This window comes from Meleagris gallopavo, chromosome 7, assembly GCF_905368555.1.
Source record: "Meleagris gallopavo chromosome 7, MGAL_WU_HG_1.1, whole genome shotgun sequence".
Lineage (NCBI taxonomy): Eukaryota > Metazoa > Chordata > Aves > Galliformes > Phasianidae > Meleagris > Meleagris gallopavo.
In genome coordinates this window covers 34,777,094-34,793,128 of record NC_139410.1, presented here as the reverse complement: position 1 = coordinate 34,793,128, position 16,035 = coordinate 34,777,094, and the positions used below count along the sequence as shown (strand labels likewise).

Here is a 16,035-nt window from a genome sequence, read left to right as displayed (position 1 = left end):
GCGCGGGGCGGGCCGTGCCTCTATGGCCGTCGCTGCGGCGTGGCCGTGCAGGCGGCTGTGAGCTGCTCGTTTCTGACTGGAAATAACGGCTGTTTTTTCAGCTCCGCAGAACCCTCCCCGCGTCCACCCGCAATTCCTTGCGGCTTGAATCCCGGGGGCCGCGCTCTGCCACTTCGTCGCTGTTTCCCCGTTCGTTTCCCTGCTCTCATTGCCCTGGGCAATGAGATTGATGCAGGGTCGATCCAGCCCTGTGCTGGTGTGGGCTGGGAGGCTGGGATGTTTCCCCCAATAGGAGCTCCAAGGTGGAGTAAATTTAACTAGCTGAGTTGAGATGACCCTCAATAACGAAAAGAACCCATTGGAGGCTATGGGCAAGGTTAAAACAGAGGTAGCTTTAATGCTGCTTCAGACCGCGGGATTTAAACTGAAGATGAGAACAAATTCTATCCATAGCACAGTCTTCCCAAAACCCACGTAAACAACACACAGCATCACAGTGGTGTCTTGCAAATGGATTTCCTGGCAGCAATACCTCCTGATGCTCCATCTCACCAAGTCTTCCATTCGGTTCTTCACCACGTGCAATGGGACAAGATGAAAGACTTGGCCACCTCTTCTTTGCATGAGGAGACCCCAGCAAAATGTTCTGAGTGCTCTCTGATCCATCCCACAGGAAAATGACTGGTATTACCATGGGTCGTGTGCTTTTCACGCTGCTTCACAACCTTCAGGCTCCAGGCAATGGCATGGGTGGCTGCCAGGCCATCCACAGGATGAATTCATGTGTCTTTAGAACAAGAAGACTCTAAAGGCCTTTTGAATTCAGGGGAATGAGTTAATAATAATAAAAAAACAACAGTCTAAAAAAATAAATATGTGAAAACCAAGGAAATAAGGAGTTAAAAAATAATGGAAACGTTGCTTGCACAAAAAGTTTGTTCAGATGGTGCAAGAGGTGAGGGACAGGAACACTATATACAAAAATAGTTCTACAGCCTTTGGTAACAATGTTTTTTTTGTTTTTTTTTTTTACAGGACTTGTCATCTAAAAATACATCTTATAATTTATTTCCTGGTACACTTTGTTATCAAAACTGATAGACAATAAAAAGTCAGAAAGATATGAAGAAAATGACCGTATGTCCCTGTCTGATCTGAAGAAACAGGTATCTGAATTGGGTTCTAAAACACGTTTCCTAGTGAGTGGACCGTGCTGTTCTGCTCACATAATGCCAAACTTTCCTGATAAGAAGTTTGTTCTTCCTTGGGAGGTTGTGTTCTTTCCATCCCCTGCCTTGGAAGGCACGTCCATTGTAACATACCTAATTTGAAACCCACCAGCAGTCACTGAGGCATCTGACAGAAACTTCAGGGTCATAACATTGCCTGGGACAGGAGAAAGGAAAACAAAGGTTATGTTTTGGTTGCAGCACACCTGGGGCTTCCTGAGGAGCCTGAAACACTGAGCTCTATGCAGCAAGCTACCTGGTCTGCCTGCTTTGGAGCTGTAGGCCCCAGACAAGTGCTGTTCCTTCAGCCCCATTGTCTGTAGAGCCCACAAGTTGATAAAGCTTTGATAAAACACAGTGCTTTTTGCACAGCGTTTCCTGTCCTCTGAAAGGCTTTGTTCCAGCTGTGCAATGTCACACTGCTGCTCAGGGCCCGTTTGTGCCTGTGCTTCCCATGCTGCAGCCAGCAGCTGGCTCCTGTGGGCCAGGACATGGAGCCTCTGTCATGTGATGAAGTCAAAAGCTTGATTCATTGTCATATTTCTAAATAGCTTCTCCTTATACAGTTATCTGGCAGTTAAGTTATACTTCATTGAAAATAAGTTTCCCCCTCACCTATGAACAATAATGCTTTAAGTAGACCATGCTCAGAACTGCCATGGCTCATGCTGGCTTTGTTTGACTGATGCAGTCGCTTAATTTAAGAAGGGAAGACACCAGGACTTGTGAAACAGCCACAGAGCCTCATAGATCTACGAGTGACACTTCTTATTCCTTTGTTTTATTTTTATTGTTTTGCTCATGTTAATGATCTCACTCCATTGTAATTTATTTTTCCCTGGTACTTTTCACTACTGGGAACTTCCCTTTAAACAGAAAGATGGGATAACTTCTATAACCAGCTTTGGAGCTATTCTTGCAGTCCTTACTCTTCAAATTAGAAAACGTGATGCAAGAAGATTGCATGTACAGCTGAGACAAGGTTACTGATGGCAGGTCTGCTTCATGAAGCTGCCTATGTGAAAACTCCTTGGGTGTGCTACCTCTGCAAGGCCAGCAGGCTGCTCCCTGCTCGTTCTTCTAACTAATTTATTTATTTATTTTTAATTTTATTTCATTTAAAAGTAAGGGCGTTGGTGAAAAAACATATGGGCACTTTGGAATAGCATCCCGGGCACAAAGCAGAGGTTGTGCCTTTGGTCATCTTACCCATTTATGACTAGAAAGTAGGGATAAAAGTTCATTTGGGCTGATTTTTTTTTAACCAGAAGGATTATAAATGTGTTACCTGTGCTAATGATATCATCTGGCAACTCATCTCCACAAAACCTGGAACAAAACGTATAAATAAAGTCACGACTAGAGGACACAGCAGCAATGCCCTGCCCTGCTGCGCGGGGGACATCTCCTGATGAAGGGAGCATATAAACACGTGGTGGAACAGCTGTCTATGAGGGTAGATAGTAATAGGACAAGGGGGAATGGTTTTAAACTGAGAAAGAGGAGGTTTAGATTGGATAATAGGAGAAATAATGCAAATGAAGCAGTTCAGAACTACTGGGAAAGAGACAGAAATGGTAGTTTGCAGTTTCACTGCTCTACTGATTGTAACAGAAGAAGATATGACAAGGAGGAATGGTTTTAAAGTGAGACAGGGGAGGTTTAGGTTGGATATTAGGAGGAAGTTTTTCAGCCAGAGGGTGGTGAGGCACTGGAACAGGTTGCCCAAGGAGGCTGTGGATGCCCCATCCCTGCAGGCATTCAAGGCCAGCTGGATGTGGCTCTGGGCAGCCTGGGCTGCTGGTTGGTGACCTGCACACAGCAGGGGGTTGGGACTGGATGAGCACTGTGGGCCTTTGCAACCCAGGCTGTTTTGTGATTCTATGATCCTATGATTCTATGACAGTGGCTTTCTGGATGTGCCCTCCTTTGGAGCTTGGCTTCCAGGGCTGAGCTGGTTGCAGGTGCTCAGTGCATGCAGTTCCCCTCTGTATGCCAACACCACCGACTAAAGGTTGTTTTTTTAGGGGAGGGAAAAATGCAGGAAACGTTTTTCAATACACGAAGGAAGTAAATGATGCAAAACAAGTAAAAAGGCAATTTAACAAAGCCTTAAGGAAAAGAAGGCTCGAGGCTAAGAAAGAAAGAACTTGGTCAAGGAAAACTTCTAAAATGATCTCTAAAGGAGAAACAAATGGGCTATATCCTTGCTTTGCTACACATGATTTGTAGAGAGGCTATGAAAAACTGCAGGAATTTGGAAGTGCTTTTATCACTTTGTTTCTACTTCTTCCTCTGGAAAAAAAATGAAGAACTTTATACTAAAAAGATGGTTGCTAAAGAACAAGAAAAAAGCTGACAAGAAAGAAAGGAAAGAGAATTAAGGAAAGAGACAAACTAAATTTTATAAGATGACACATAACACCTGTTCTTTGGTTACAATATATTTGACTTCTAAAGCAAATGGAAACTTAAATGTATTTTTACTAACACTTTAGCACCACTTCTCCTTGCTTTCAATTAAATAAAATGCAAAATTCTGTTTGAGAGTGCTCTGTTTTCCTACAAAATCATAGAGCATTGCGATAAGCAGCTGGCTGCACAGTCTCACAGCTCTCTTTCATGCAGTTTAACAAAACAGAAGAGGGCAAAGCACGATTTTCTGAGGCTCTTTACAGCCTGTGTTAATAAAAGGGATGTAAATTGCCAGGAAAGATAAGTCAGGTGCTACTGCTGCAAGTGTTACTAGCATGACAAGTGTTAATTGGGTGAGCTATTATGTTGCTTTTCTGAAACAATATTCTGGATGGGAAAAAAAAAAAAGAAAGAAAAAAGATGCAATCATTTGATTATTTGTATATTGAAGCTGAAATTACCTGCCCACAAAACCACTGATATCATCATAGCTGTCATAGATTTCCAGGTAATCAGCCATGCAGGCAGTGTCGTCTTCAACATCAAACTCCAGAAACTGGAGGTGAATCCGCTGTCCATACTTTACTCTGATATGCCAGTAGCAAATTTGGTCATTTTCATACTCGTTTGGGTAGCCTGGTGACTTAAAAACATGTTTTGAATCCGTGAAGACTCCACCACATTCTTTTCCTAAGAGGAAAATAAAAACATCAGAGTCCAAGCATTCATTTTGGATACGGCAATGATTTAATGCTTTCAGCTCTTCCATGCAGCAGAACCATAGAAAATCACACAGGGACAGCCAGCGTGGTTACATGTTCCATATATTTCAGTAGTCAGCATTCTCAAGAAATGTCAGTCATTCCTAGCTGTTGCCTTTTAGAAGTAACAGGCACGATCCCAAACTCCCTGAATTCAGAGGAAAAGCTTCCATTGTCTTTTGTGAACTTTGGGCAAGAGTTCAGTGCTTTATCTAAAAGGCACATGGGGTTTCTGACTGGGCTGAACTCTAAGCTTTAGGGCTGTACTTGCAAGTCACTCTGGCATCCAGCTTCATCTTTTCTTCTTCAAAAACCTCTTTCAAGCATGTCTTGTACCAAAAACCACAAAAGAAAACCAAACTACCCCACTTGTAAAGGTCAGTGCTGCCATGCATTTCATTGTACCCCTGCTATTGGATGTGAGATGGAGGTGTGTTTCAGACAGGCAAGCAGTTCTGCAAGTTCCTCGCATCATTAGCAGCCCATGGAAGAGCAGAGGCTCCCCTCAGCCAGGGCTTTGCCCCCCAGGCTGCTCGCCTCCCACCTGCAGTCAAACCACTGCCAGTCTGTGCAGCAGCTTGAACACATTTCCTTCTAATGGGAGAGGCTCAGGCTGTCCTCTGAGTGTTGGCAGCTCTGGTTCCCCTTTGTCCTCTAACCAGACACAGCATTTGGAAAGTAACTACCTCTGGTCCCAGAGGAGAAGGCTGACAGAGAGGGAGTTGGGCTGACATACATGCACTAATAATGAACGCAGTAGCCTAACAGTTTTGTCAGTGTGCTGAACATCTGTGTGTCCCCCACCCCACAGAGCTATTTGGTTAACAACTGCCCTGCTCATATAAACAAGCTCAAACCCCACAAGCACAAACAAAATGTACACAGCTGTACAGACGTCACTGACAACTCCAGTTCCGGCTCTGCCAGCCAGGGTAGAATGCACAGAGCAGGGAAGCCAAGCACGGATAAAGTGAATTTTCCTTTTCTTATTGGTACCAGCTTGTCCTATCTTTCCAGCTACATGAAGTGACATCAAGATAAACTGTCACAGTGGTCATGTCGAGACTTCAGTCATTGGAGCAGCGAATGGAGGTGAATGTGGACATGTCTCACATCTGGTGAAGTCATGCCAGTCATGTTTAAATTGTTTAAACAGGAGGGGAATGGCTGTTTACGAGGGTGTATAGTGATATATGACAAGGAGGAATGGTTTTGAACTGAGACAGGGGAGGTTTAGGTTGGATTTTAGGAGGAAGTTTTTCACTCAGAGGGTGGTGAGGTGCTGAAACAGGTTGCCCAAGGAGGCTGTGGATGCCCCATCCTTCCAGGCATTCAAGGCCAGGCTGGATGTGGCTCTGGGCAACCTGGGCTGCTGGTTGGTGACCTGCACACAGCAGGGGGTTGGGACTGGATGAGCATTGAGGTCCTTTGCAACCCAGGCCATTCTATGGTTCTATGGTTTTATGATTCTATGATTCTATGAAAAGAGTTGCATGCACAGTATTTCCCTCCAGAAGTGTGTTTCCAATAAAGAAATAAAATAACTGGAGAATGCAACTTTCCAGTCTACTTCTTTAGGTACAGATTCCCACCTGTCATCCGGATAGCCAAATCAAGCCCTTGAGGTTGCACTGTTCCTGCATCATGCCACAACACTGCTGAGAAGCCTGCCAACTCTTGAGGCTCTTCAATGTAGATAAACACATCCCTACCTTTGGAGTGTTCAATTATAGCTAAACTTAATGCTTAAATGTCTGGCTAATAAAGGAACTCAGCAACTTTCAGAAGTCAGATTTGTGTGAACTGTTATTGTTTTAGAACAAAAGCTTTAGCAAACACAAGATAACTAGAAGGATTTCCCTAGATTTTATTTTCTGAACGCTTGTGTCTGCTTCCAAATTTTTAGCAGCAGTGCTTGCAGCAGGAAGACTGAGAACTTTGAAAGCAATACTGATTCTTTATGCCCGAAGTAGGAATAATGCAAAAGGCAAGTAAAGGGCAATAATTGCTGAGGGTCGTTTTAGTTTTCTAAGTTACCATCTTGCTGCAGAGGTAAGAAAATATGCTTACAGTACAGGAGTTATATTTCATAGAATCAGAGAATGGCCTGGGTTGAAAAGGACCACAATGATCATCTAGTTTCAATCCCCCTGCTATGTGCAGGGTCACCAACCACTAGATATTTTTTGCTTAATCTACTATTACGACCAATTAGCTCAACAACTAAGCACCCGAGATTAGATATTTGTATGAAATTGTAGAGTAAATGTAAATGCCCTTATATAAAAGATGGTCATTTTAGGACTATTAGTTACCTTGTTAATCAACAAGAGCATATCATTACACTTAGTTTCTGGAGGGGCTTTGGCTAGATCCAGTTGCCCATGGCAGAGAGCTGTGCTCTGAGCGAGCCATGCCAGCTGCTGGGGACAGCAGAGGGGCTTTGTGCCAGGTTCCAAATGAACCTGGATCAGTGTTTCCCCTTTGAGGACAATGTATTATTGGTACAGAAGCCAACTCATTCAGAGCCTTCACACTTCCCCATAGCACTCACAGTCTTAGACCTGAGGAGCAAGGAGCTGTTTCTAAACGCACCGTTTGGGTTGTAGCAGTAGGCATCCCATCTCTCACTTCTGTTGAGGCGAATCCCATAGTCCACAATCCCAGTTCTTCCAAAACCACAGTTGGCTCCAGCTTTTACTATGGGGTAACCAACTCTGCCCTTGGCCATCCAGCCAGCAGCACACACATGGAAACCTGCATCAGGAAGGAAAAGTAGCATCAGTGGGATAAATCAATCCCAGGCAAGAAACTGCTTTTTATTCAAGTCTTACTCGAGGTGATTGATTACTTAAATGTAATTGGCCTAATAAAATTGAACTATGGGAAAGAATAGTATTTTCAGTTGATAATTTTAAACGTAGAATGTGAAATTGCTTTGTGTTGTCCATAGTATGATCATTCGTTCTTCATTTGAAAAGAAAAATCAAATGCAGATGGACGATGCAGTCTCCGGGGTAGCATAATTTAAGTGCTGTAACCAGCATTTGTAATCAAATTACACACAGAATGAGTTATGTAAGTGAATAAACCGTGTGCTTTGTTTCCCTTTTGAAGTCATGCAAGTGTACTAAATCATATCTCATGAAACAATCTGCAGTATTAAGACCTGAGAGTGAATAAAATACTACACATGGAGGATAGCTAAGGAAACAAAATATGTATTTCAAATACTTTAAATACCTAAATAGCCTCAAGTATTTATTGCTAAACAACTAGATCCTGTTAATGCACTTTGTGGCTGAGAACTTAAATACAATAGCCAAAAATTGCAGTGTTATTCACTGTCTGGTAGAGACCAATTCCATGTTTTCACTGAGACAAACTGGAACATATTTGTGGTGTCCTCAGACTCTGAGCTGCTCAGAAGAAACAAAAGTACCCTTTCTACATGTGTGCTGGTGCTGAGAGCCAGCTTCTGACTCAACAACATAGCCTGCACATTTCTAGAGCAGAGGATATTTTCCATTGTTTTCCTAATTCTCTGAATGAATTCCTCATCAAGAATCAAAGAGAAATGCAGTTCACCCTGAGCTGGGACTCACATCTCAGCTGCTGATAGGGAAATGGCACATCTCATCCCCTGCAGCCCCATGGCTGTGCTGCACCCCCAGCTCAGAGATGCACAGCACTGTGTGCAGATGCCCCCACAGCAGCTCTGTAACAGAGGTAGGAAACTGCATACAAGTTGGGCAAACACCCAGAGAGTTTACAAGTCTCTTAGTCCCAGAGTTCATAACATTCACGGAAAGAGAAGACATTATGAATGAGTGATGTGAAAAGCAAACAGCTGTGATTTTTTTCCCAACCTATTTTTCTCGCTGCCTCCAGCTGCTGATAGGTGGCTAGGTGTCCTCCCTCGTATTCGCAGACTGCTTTTGCTTCTGCATAGGTGAGCTGGTACTTCCCTGAGCGTGACTCCCGGTGGTACACCCCAGCTGCTCGTTCTGTGGGAACAACAACAAAGGATTTCAGCATCATGTCCCAGCTGCCCACTCTGTGGGATGCTCTCCTGTCACCCACAGTCTCCCCAGGAAATGCGCCTCTGGATGGTGGCCAGGGGAAAACTGAAAGATGCTGAGTTAGTAGCTGCAGTGTTTGCAAAGCACTGGGGAAATGCACCTTTCCTGACCCAGTGGTTTCATAGAATCACAAAATCACAGCATGGCTTGGGTTGGGAGGGTCCTTAAAGACCATAGAACCCTAGAGAAGTTGGGTTGGAAGGGACACTGCTGCCATGGACTGGCTGCCCATGGCCCATCTTTGGCCTTGGGCACCTCCAGGGATGGGGCACAACAGCTCGGGGCAGTTCCAGAGCCTCACCACCTGTGGGTGAAGGATTTCCCCTATCAGCCAACCTAAATCTCCCTTCTTTTAGTTTAAAACCATTCCCCCTTGTCCTATCACTATCTGACCGTGTACAAAGTCGCTCTCCCGCCCATAAGCTCCCCTCAAGTGCTGGAAGGCTGCACTGAGGTCTCCCTGAAGTTGTCCCTTCTCCATGCTGAACCAGCCAAGCTCCCTTGGCCTATCTTCATCAGAGTTTGGTTTTGTTCAGAACTCTTGAACAATAGAGCTAGTCAGAGCCTGGCAAGGTTCTGAAGAAGGGAAAGTCAGCAGATGCAGGGAAGGAGCCCCACAGGACGGCTCAGCCAGCAGTAGCTATGGGAACCATCGGCCTGTGTCGGCATGGCCGCTCCGTGCATCCTATCGTTCTGGGCTGCACTCACAGCATACTCTTGGATACAGCTTCAGTGCTTTTCTAAGATGAATCAGAGCTTTGTTTTTAGCCTCCAGAGAAGTGAAATCAGAGCTACTTGGATAGGAGAGAGGCAGAAATTAAAGGGAATGAAAATGGGAAATAAAAATATCTGAGCTTGTGTCGCAAAGGGCAAAACCAGAACAATTGCTGGCTGACATTTCTGTGGCACAGAAAATTAATACCCTTTCTTCATCATTTTTTTTTTTTTTTGCTTTGGAGGTTCAACGTGAAGCATCTTTCTAGTGAAGCTCAGAACTTGTCAGGGCTGCGATGGGTTTTGTAATTGTTTCTTGTTTCGCTTGCCTGACACCATATGTACAGAAATCTGCCGCAGAACCAACAGGCATATTTAATCTGAGCAGTTTAGATTTTTTTTTATATTTAGCCTAACATGAGAAAAATGGCTGTCTGTAGCTATTGCTACTCAAGGAGAAAGGAAAAAGAAGCCAAACAAGAAGTGTTTTTACAGTAGTTCCTGGTGCCATGGGAAAAAAAGAATGTCTCTACTAGTGACAGGCTGCAGTTTTGGCTAGGTTGGGATATTTTTAAACAAGAACACGGTCACCACAGAATTGTGGTTAGCAGTGGTGAGATCCCCTTCGTAGAGACAGTGACGTTTGGCAGTGCAGCAGTCCCTGGCCTGGTGCCTGGGGAAATCAGTTGATGCTGACAGGAGGCTCGGCAGGCTGAGCTGCTTCCTGCAGCATCGCAGGGAGTGTCTCTGACACGGGCATAGGATGACATGTTCTGGAGAGAAGCCTTTCTAAGTCCAGTCCCAGTGCAAGGAAGAGTCAAAATACCTAACAGCTGGGTGATCATAGAATCACAGAATGGCCTGGGTTGAAAAGGACCTCAATGCTCATCCAGTTCCAACCCCCTGCTATGTTTAGGGTTGCCAACCAGCAGCCCAGGCTGCCCAGAGCCACATCCAGCCTGGCCTTGAATGCCTCCAGCGATTAGATAATGGTATCTCATTTATTTAAAAAAAAAATTAAAAAATTTAAATTAAAAAATGATTTGTAGGAGGTTTCATTTTTCATTCATTAAATAGGCTGTCATGTCTAACCTGATAAGCCCAGGCACCCTTTCTTTACGGCATGATTGTGTTGAATTCAGCACATATGAACTGGAAGTTTGAGCAATACAGAAAGCAGTGCAGCACTCAGTCCTGCTGCACTCTGCAGGGACAGCCTGGAAAGGAGATCATTGATCACTGCAGCTCATAGGTAAGCGAACTGAAAAGTGAATTGAATTGCACTGACAGTGAGTTGAAACCATGGGATTTGACCCTTGGGTTAGCTGAGCTGGCTACACCAGTCAAGGAGCAAGAGGCAGACCAATCTTAAGGCTTGTTGCCTCTGCAAGAGGTGCAACAAGAGTAGTCCGAAAGATTTGGGCAGAGTGGGTGCTGGCATAGGTTCTCATGGAGCCACCTGGGCACCCTGCTTCTCTGCTGGATGTGACACCAGGGACCTGGGGATAACCACCAGCAATTGGGATGCACCACTATTGGAGCTGATGGTAAAACCTTTGCACTGTGAGTTATTCTGACTATTCCTCCTGACAGTGTTTTCAATGCTAATTCTTCAAAAGGCATCTGCCTCCATTTGTTGCTGCTAAAACATCAGCATGGACAGGCATCCCATTTTTCAGAATACTGCTGGAAAGCTCTGCTCTTCACTGTTTCTGCAAGTGCTGCTCCACTGACAGCAGCACCCACAGTACCTGGGATCCTGCTGGGAGCAATCACCCATCTCTTTGCTACTCCTCTGGAATAAGATAATAGTAGCCTTTGGGAAGATGGACCACACACGTGTACTCCACCAAGCCCTGACAGCTGCTGCTGGCTCAGTGCGTCACAGTTTAATCTGACAGTATTAACTAATAGTATATCCTAATTAACTGCTCAGATCTCTCAGGCATTTTTTCCTCTCTGTTAATTACATTAGGGAATGTGCAGAAAGATAAGATACATCAGCAAAACCACACCTAGGTCAAAGCATTGTACTTATTAACACCTTTAAAACACTAATTAAATATATGTACATATATGTACATTATACATTATATGCATACGTATCTACACAAAGGCAGATCTGAATATACACAAACTATTATTAGTTTTCATGGTGGCAATCTCATGATTGTGCAGATAAGCATACAAGCATGAGCCTACCCTAAATGTACCCTGTTCCTATACTGGTGTGTCTGGATCTCAGCTGGGCATCTCCCCAGTAGGTGGGGATTCTGTTGGGTATTGGGAAACATTTCTTCCCCAAAGAGCAGTCAGGCAGTGGCACAGCTGCCCAGGGAGTGGGGGGTCACCATCCCTGGGGGTGTCCCAGAGCACTGGGGATGTGGCACAAAGGGATATGGGCAGTGGGCATGGGAGGGTTGGGGATCCAAGAGATCTTTTCCAACCATAATGATTCTCTGATTCTTCGATTCTGCCTGAAGGCTGCTGTCTTTACGTGATTTGTCTGACATCTTTTCCTGCTCAACACAGAATTTCCAGCTCATCTTGCTCTTTATTTGCCTGAAAACCAGTTTATTGGGAGTGTTCTATCCATTCATTTTTCTTCTTTGCTTCTTACACAAAAGATCACAGGTTACACTGCTGATGGGACGTGTTTCTTCCAGCTCATATTTCTTAGAGGCTCTCCTTGAGGTCCAGAAGCAGTGGGATTTGGCAAGGACAGTGACCCTCTGCTCACCCACAGCAGATGGTAAGAATGAACCACAGCCAACCTCTTCTGCACAAACACAGCAAGTATAGGACTTGGCCTAATAAAGTGCCCTCAATATGCATGAAACTGCTAAGATGAAAACAAAATATTTAACTTTAAGTGGAGGATGGCCATGCAGTCTGTGGCACAAGGTGACACTCAGAGAATGGGGCAGCTGTGGCCTCTGAAACTCCCCAATGCATTCTGTGAGTGGGGTGAAACTGTGAATATGGGTGAGAAAGAGCTGCCCTTGGAAATCTTCTTGCTGGCACTTGAATGAATGTATGAGTATATCTGAACAAGACTGCTCCAATCCTCTCATCAATTTACAGTAAGTTTTGGCTATAACATACTTGTTTAAAAAATCAGCATCAATAAAATTCCATGCACACCAGAAAGACATTAGCAGGATGGCAATGCAATCAGCTCCAGAAGGACTCCGTGTTTACTGAGAAAACAAAAGATCTTTTGTAACACCAGGTACAACACACGAGCAGTTCTACACTAACCTTTGCAGAAGATTTGACATTTGTGTTACTGGCTTGCTGAAGAGAGGCGAAATGGAAAACTCCCACATTTTCACTCTGGTCTCAATTATGCTTTATCAGAAAAGGAGATAAGCAAGGCTCAGCTGCCACTGCACATTCCTATTTAGCAGGAGGTTCTTGCTGTAATGCTTGTCTGTAGTTAGCAGGAGATTGAGGTTACTCGTCTCGTTCAAATTACTTCTTTTTTTAATGAAAAGATGCATTAACTGGATGGCTATGAATGTGCCCAATTTTTCTTCACTTGTATGCAATTTCACTGAATTCCATTGGTAATTTAACTGCATTGTGGGTTTTATTTGATTTTTTTTTATTACACTAATTAGATTATATAGTGTGTTTTTAAATGAGATTCAATGAAACATAGAATGGAAAGTAAAGTGGTTATTCCAAAGAGCAGACTGTGCTTCCGGATTTTGTGTCTGTTTCTTTAGAGCAAGTTGTCAGTTTTAAGTCTTATCTTTTATTTTTATTTACTCTCATTGAAAATGCTAAGGTGTAGCAATACAATGTCTTAATATTAACTCTCTATTCCTTCATTTTAAAGATTTAGGAGACTTTCTCTTCCGATTAACTTCAATTCCTACCAGGTAAAACTACTTAGCTGATGGCTGTTATCAACAATTTATGTTGCAGAAGCCCTGCCATCTACACCCAGGATGGCACTGGTTGCAGCAGTCACATAGATATGCCAATATTTGCAAAGAAGACACCCAGGACCCACTCTCTGGCCCTGACTGCAAGTGGTATGGTGTGTGCTGAACTCTTCCCTGCGTCCAGCCTAGGATGCAGGCTTTGCTTGTTTCACAGAGCAGCACTGGAAGAGCAGCTCCTCTGTAAGCTACTGAGCTGTCTTCACCCACCTGAGCACCTTTAGCAGCTGTGGGACACAGGGGCATGTTTCAAGTTCAGAAGGAGAGGGGAATCATTAAAAATGTGCAGCCATATGGAAAACAGTATAGATGGCTTCTCCTTCGTGTTCCCTTTAGTTTAAATGGTCCTCTGAGAAGAGACTGGAGCCACGTGGTTGCTGCACCAGCTATGAATGTGGCTCAGTCCCACGTGAAACATCTGAGCGTACAGAAACAAGGACTGCCTGCAGGAATTCCTTAAATCCTTAAAGAAATATGCAGCATCCTAGACAGGATGAAAGAGTTTGTAGATATTTGTCTATCAAGCAGAGCACTGCGTGCATGTATTTCTTCTGGCACATTTTATGGGACTGTATTTTGAATGTTTTTCTATTGTACTGGATAATTATGAAGCCTATTAAAAAAAAAACTCTGAGAGCCATTTAAACTCACTTGAATATAAGAAACTATTCCCACAGCATTTTCTACAGTCCTTTTGGAATCTCTTCTCCACTGTTTAATGATGTGAACAGACCAATGGCCAAAACATATACATTTCTCCACTTCCCTAGAAACCTAGGAAATATATTGATATTATTTCCAGACCATTTAGTTTCATATGGAGAACCCCAGGCATCTGAAATATGTTCATGCAGAAAATAATTCATTCCTTTGGCATAAGTTTCTTTTCACACACATTTTCCTTCATTAGAAGCAAACTACTATTTAACACTCTTTTCGCTTCACCCCATGCTCTAGGAAAACACATTCAGATGAAGTATTCCATAACTATTTTTTCCTGCATTTCAGAGCAACAGTAAAACCAGCAAGCTCTTAAGTACAAAACTTACAGTCGTTACTCACTTAACACGACGACCGACTTCAGTGCAGGATTTTGCTTACACGAATGCCTGTCTCACTTTTCTACTTCTAAGTGTTTATTTTTACACTGTTCCACAAACACAGGGACTCTGGCAATAAAACATTTGTGATTAGATTATTTCTTACCTAACCAAATAGAGTTATGCAGCACTCCATCCTTGAATCCCCATGCTTGAGCTTCGTCCCACAGCAGGGCAGAGAAGAAAATTAGTGCAATCATCTCTTCCGAGCTGCTAGGCTGTAAATATTCCCTGTTAAAACACTCAGGGTAACCTCCGCTAGCAGCTGGCTAGATCCTATTGGAACATCTGGTAGCCAGATCTTAAATAGTGCTTTCAGCTGTGAGGTCAGCAAGCCTGCTCCAATTGTGCTTGCTGTAGTATTATTGCACAATTAAATGTGATGTCTGCAGTCATCCATGTGACTCACTTTTGGCTCTCCTCATTCCCAGTGTGTCCAAGAAATCATTCTACCCCTAACTACTGCAGCACACATGAATGCTTTTCAAGCCAAAGTCTGTTCATTCTTCAGCACTCAGTCTTCAAATTCCACAGAACAATAAAACTAATAACTATTCTATCTGCTCCCAGTGTTTCCAGTCACACCATTTGTAAGACCGAAGAGAATCACACGTATTGATCCTCATTTAAACTTTTTTTTTTTGCATATATTATATGGATTTAATTTCACAGCACCCTGATCAATTTTAAAAAAATGTCAGGAGAATATACTTAATTGGATATTTGAATCAATTCCCCAACGTGGAATCTGTAATTGCAAGTTAAACTCCCAGATCAGCATAAAATATCAGCGTCAAAAACAGATGCTCTTTGTTCTGCAAGTGGGAAATAAAACTAAAATCTTCCCCTTCGAACCATGGTTTAAAAACTGATTCATAGCCTGACAGCCGTCTGCCTGTATTCCCTTCTGGCCAGACATGAATAGTGCAGCTGCTCCTGGTGGATGAGTGGGAGAGCAGAAAGGAGGAAAGATAAGCGTGTGGAAAGTGGTCTGGTGCCTCGCAGCCCTGAGCAGCCATTGGAGGACTCTGCTCTCCAGATCTGGTAAAACTCATAACTTGGGAGTCGGGAGCTGTAGAAAAAGATGTGCTCATGGCCATGAAGACAGTCAAGTTAAAATAAATGAAAAACAGAAATCAAAAGGAAAGGGTGGAGGACTCTGTGCCTACTCAGAAATATGTTACATAGATGACTGCTATGCCAAGGAGGAAGATATTCTTCATCACTCTGATCTTAATATAAAGAAATGAGTACTCATCTGAACTGCACGCGCACACACACAGATATATTCCTCCCACCTACAACTCTGGCAGATGCTCAAGAGGAGAGCTGTGGGGAAGGGGAGCCGAGGGAGAGCCTTTCTTCCACCAAAACACCAATGTCTAGACTTGTCACTCTTCAGCACTTACTGATGAGAGCAAACAAGTGCTCCTAATAAAAACAGCGGTCAGGCATTGGAACAGGCCTCCCAGGGAAGTGAGAAGAGCTCCCATCCCTGGAAGGTTCAAGAACCGTGAGGATGTGGTACTGAGGAACGTGGTGAGGGAGGGCCGGGCTTGGGGATCCTAGAGGTCTTTCCTACCTTAATGATTCTGTGATTCTATGACTTCATCTAAATGTCCATTCCTGTTGTGCATACCTATGCCTAATCCATTCGAGTCTGAACCCTCAGTGTGGGTTCTTCCAGCTTTAATGTGCAATAGGAAAGAGCCCAAGCTGTTTGAATGAGACCTAGTTCAGCATTACTCTCTGAAAGTAAGTTGATAACTGTCTGTTTTCTAACC

The 16,035-nt window shown here is 43.6% G+C and overlaps 1 protein-coding gene across 1 annotated transcript; it reads right to left on the bottom strand.

Annotated features, from left to right (window-relative positions):
* Positions 1-372: 372 nt before the first annotated feature.
* TNFAIP6 (TNF alpha induced protein 6) lies at positions 373-14,541 on the bottom strand. The gene is made up of 6 exons (XM_019617296.3): positions 14,358-14,541; positions 8,275-8,412; positions 7,001-7,162; positions 4,106-4,334; positions 2,518-2,558; positions 373-1,386 (listed from the first exon to the last, which is right to left on the bottom strand). Exons 1-6 carry the CDS (start codon positions 14,449-14,451, stop codon positions 1,223-1,225), a joined length of 828 nt encoding a protein of 275 aa, XP_019472841.2. The 5' UTR covers positions 14,452-14,541; the 3' UTR covers positions 373-1,222.
* Positions 14,542-16,035: the final 1,494 nt, after the last annotated feature.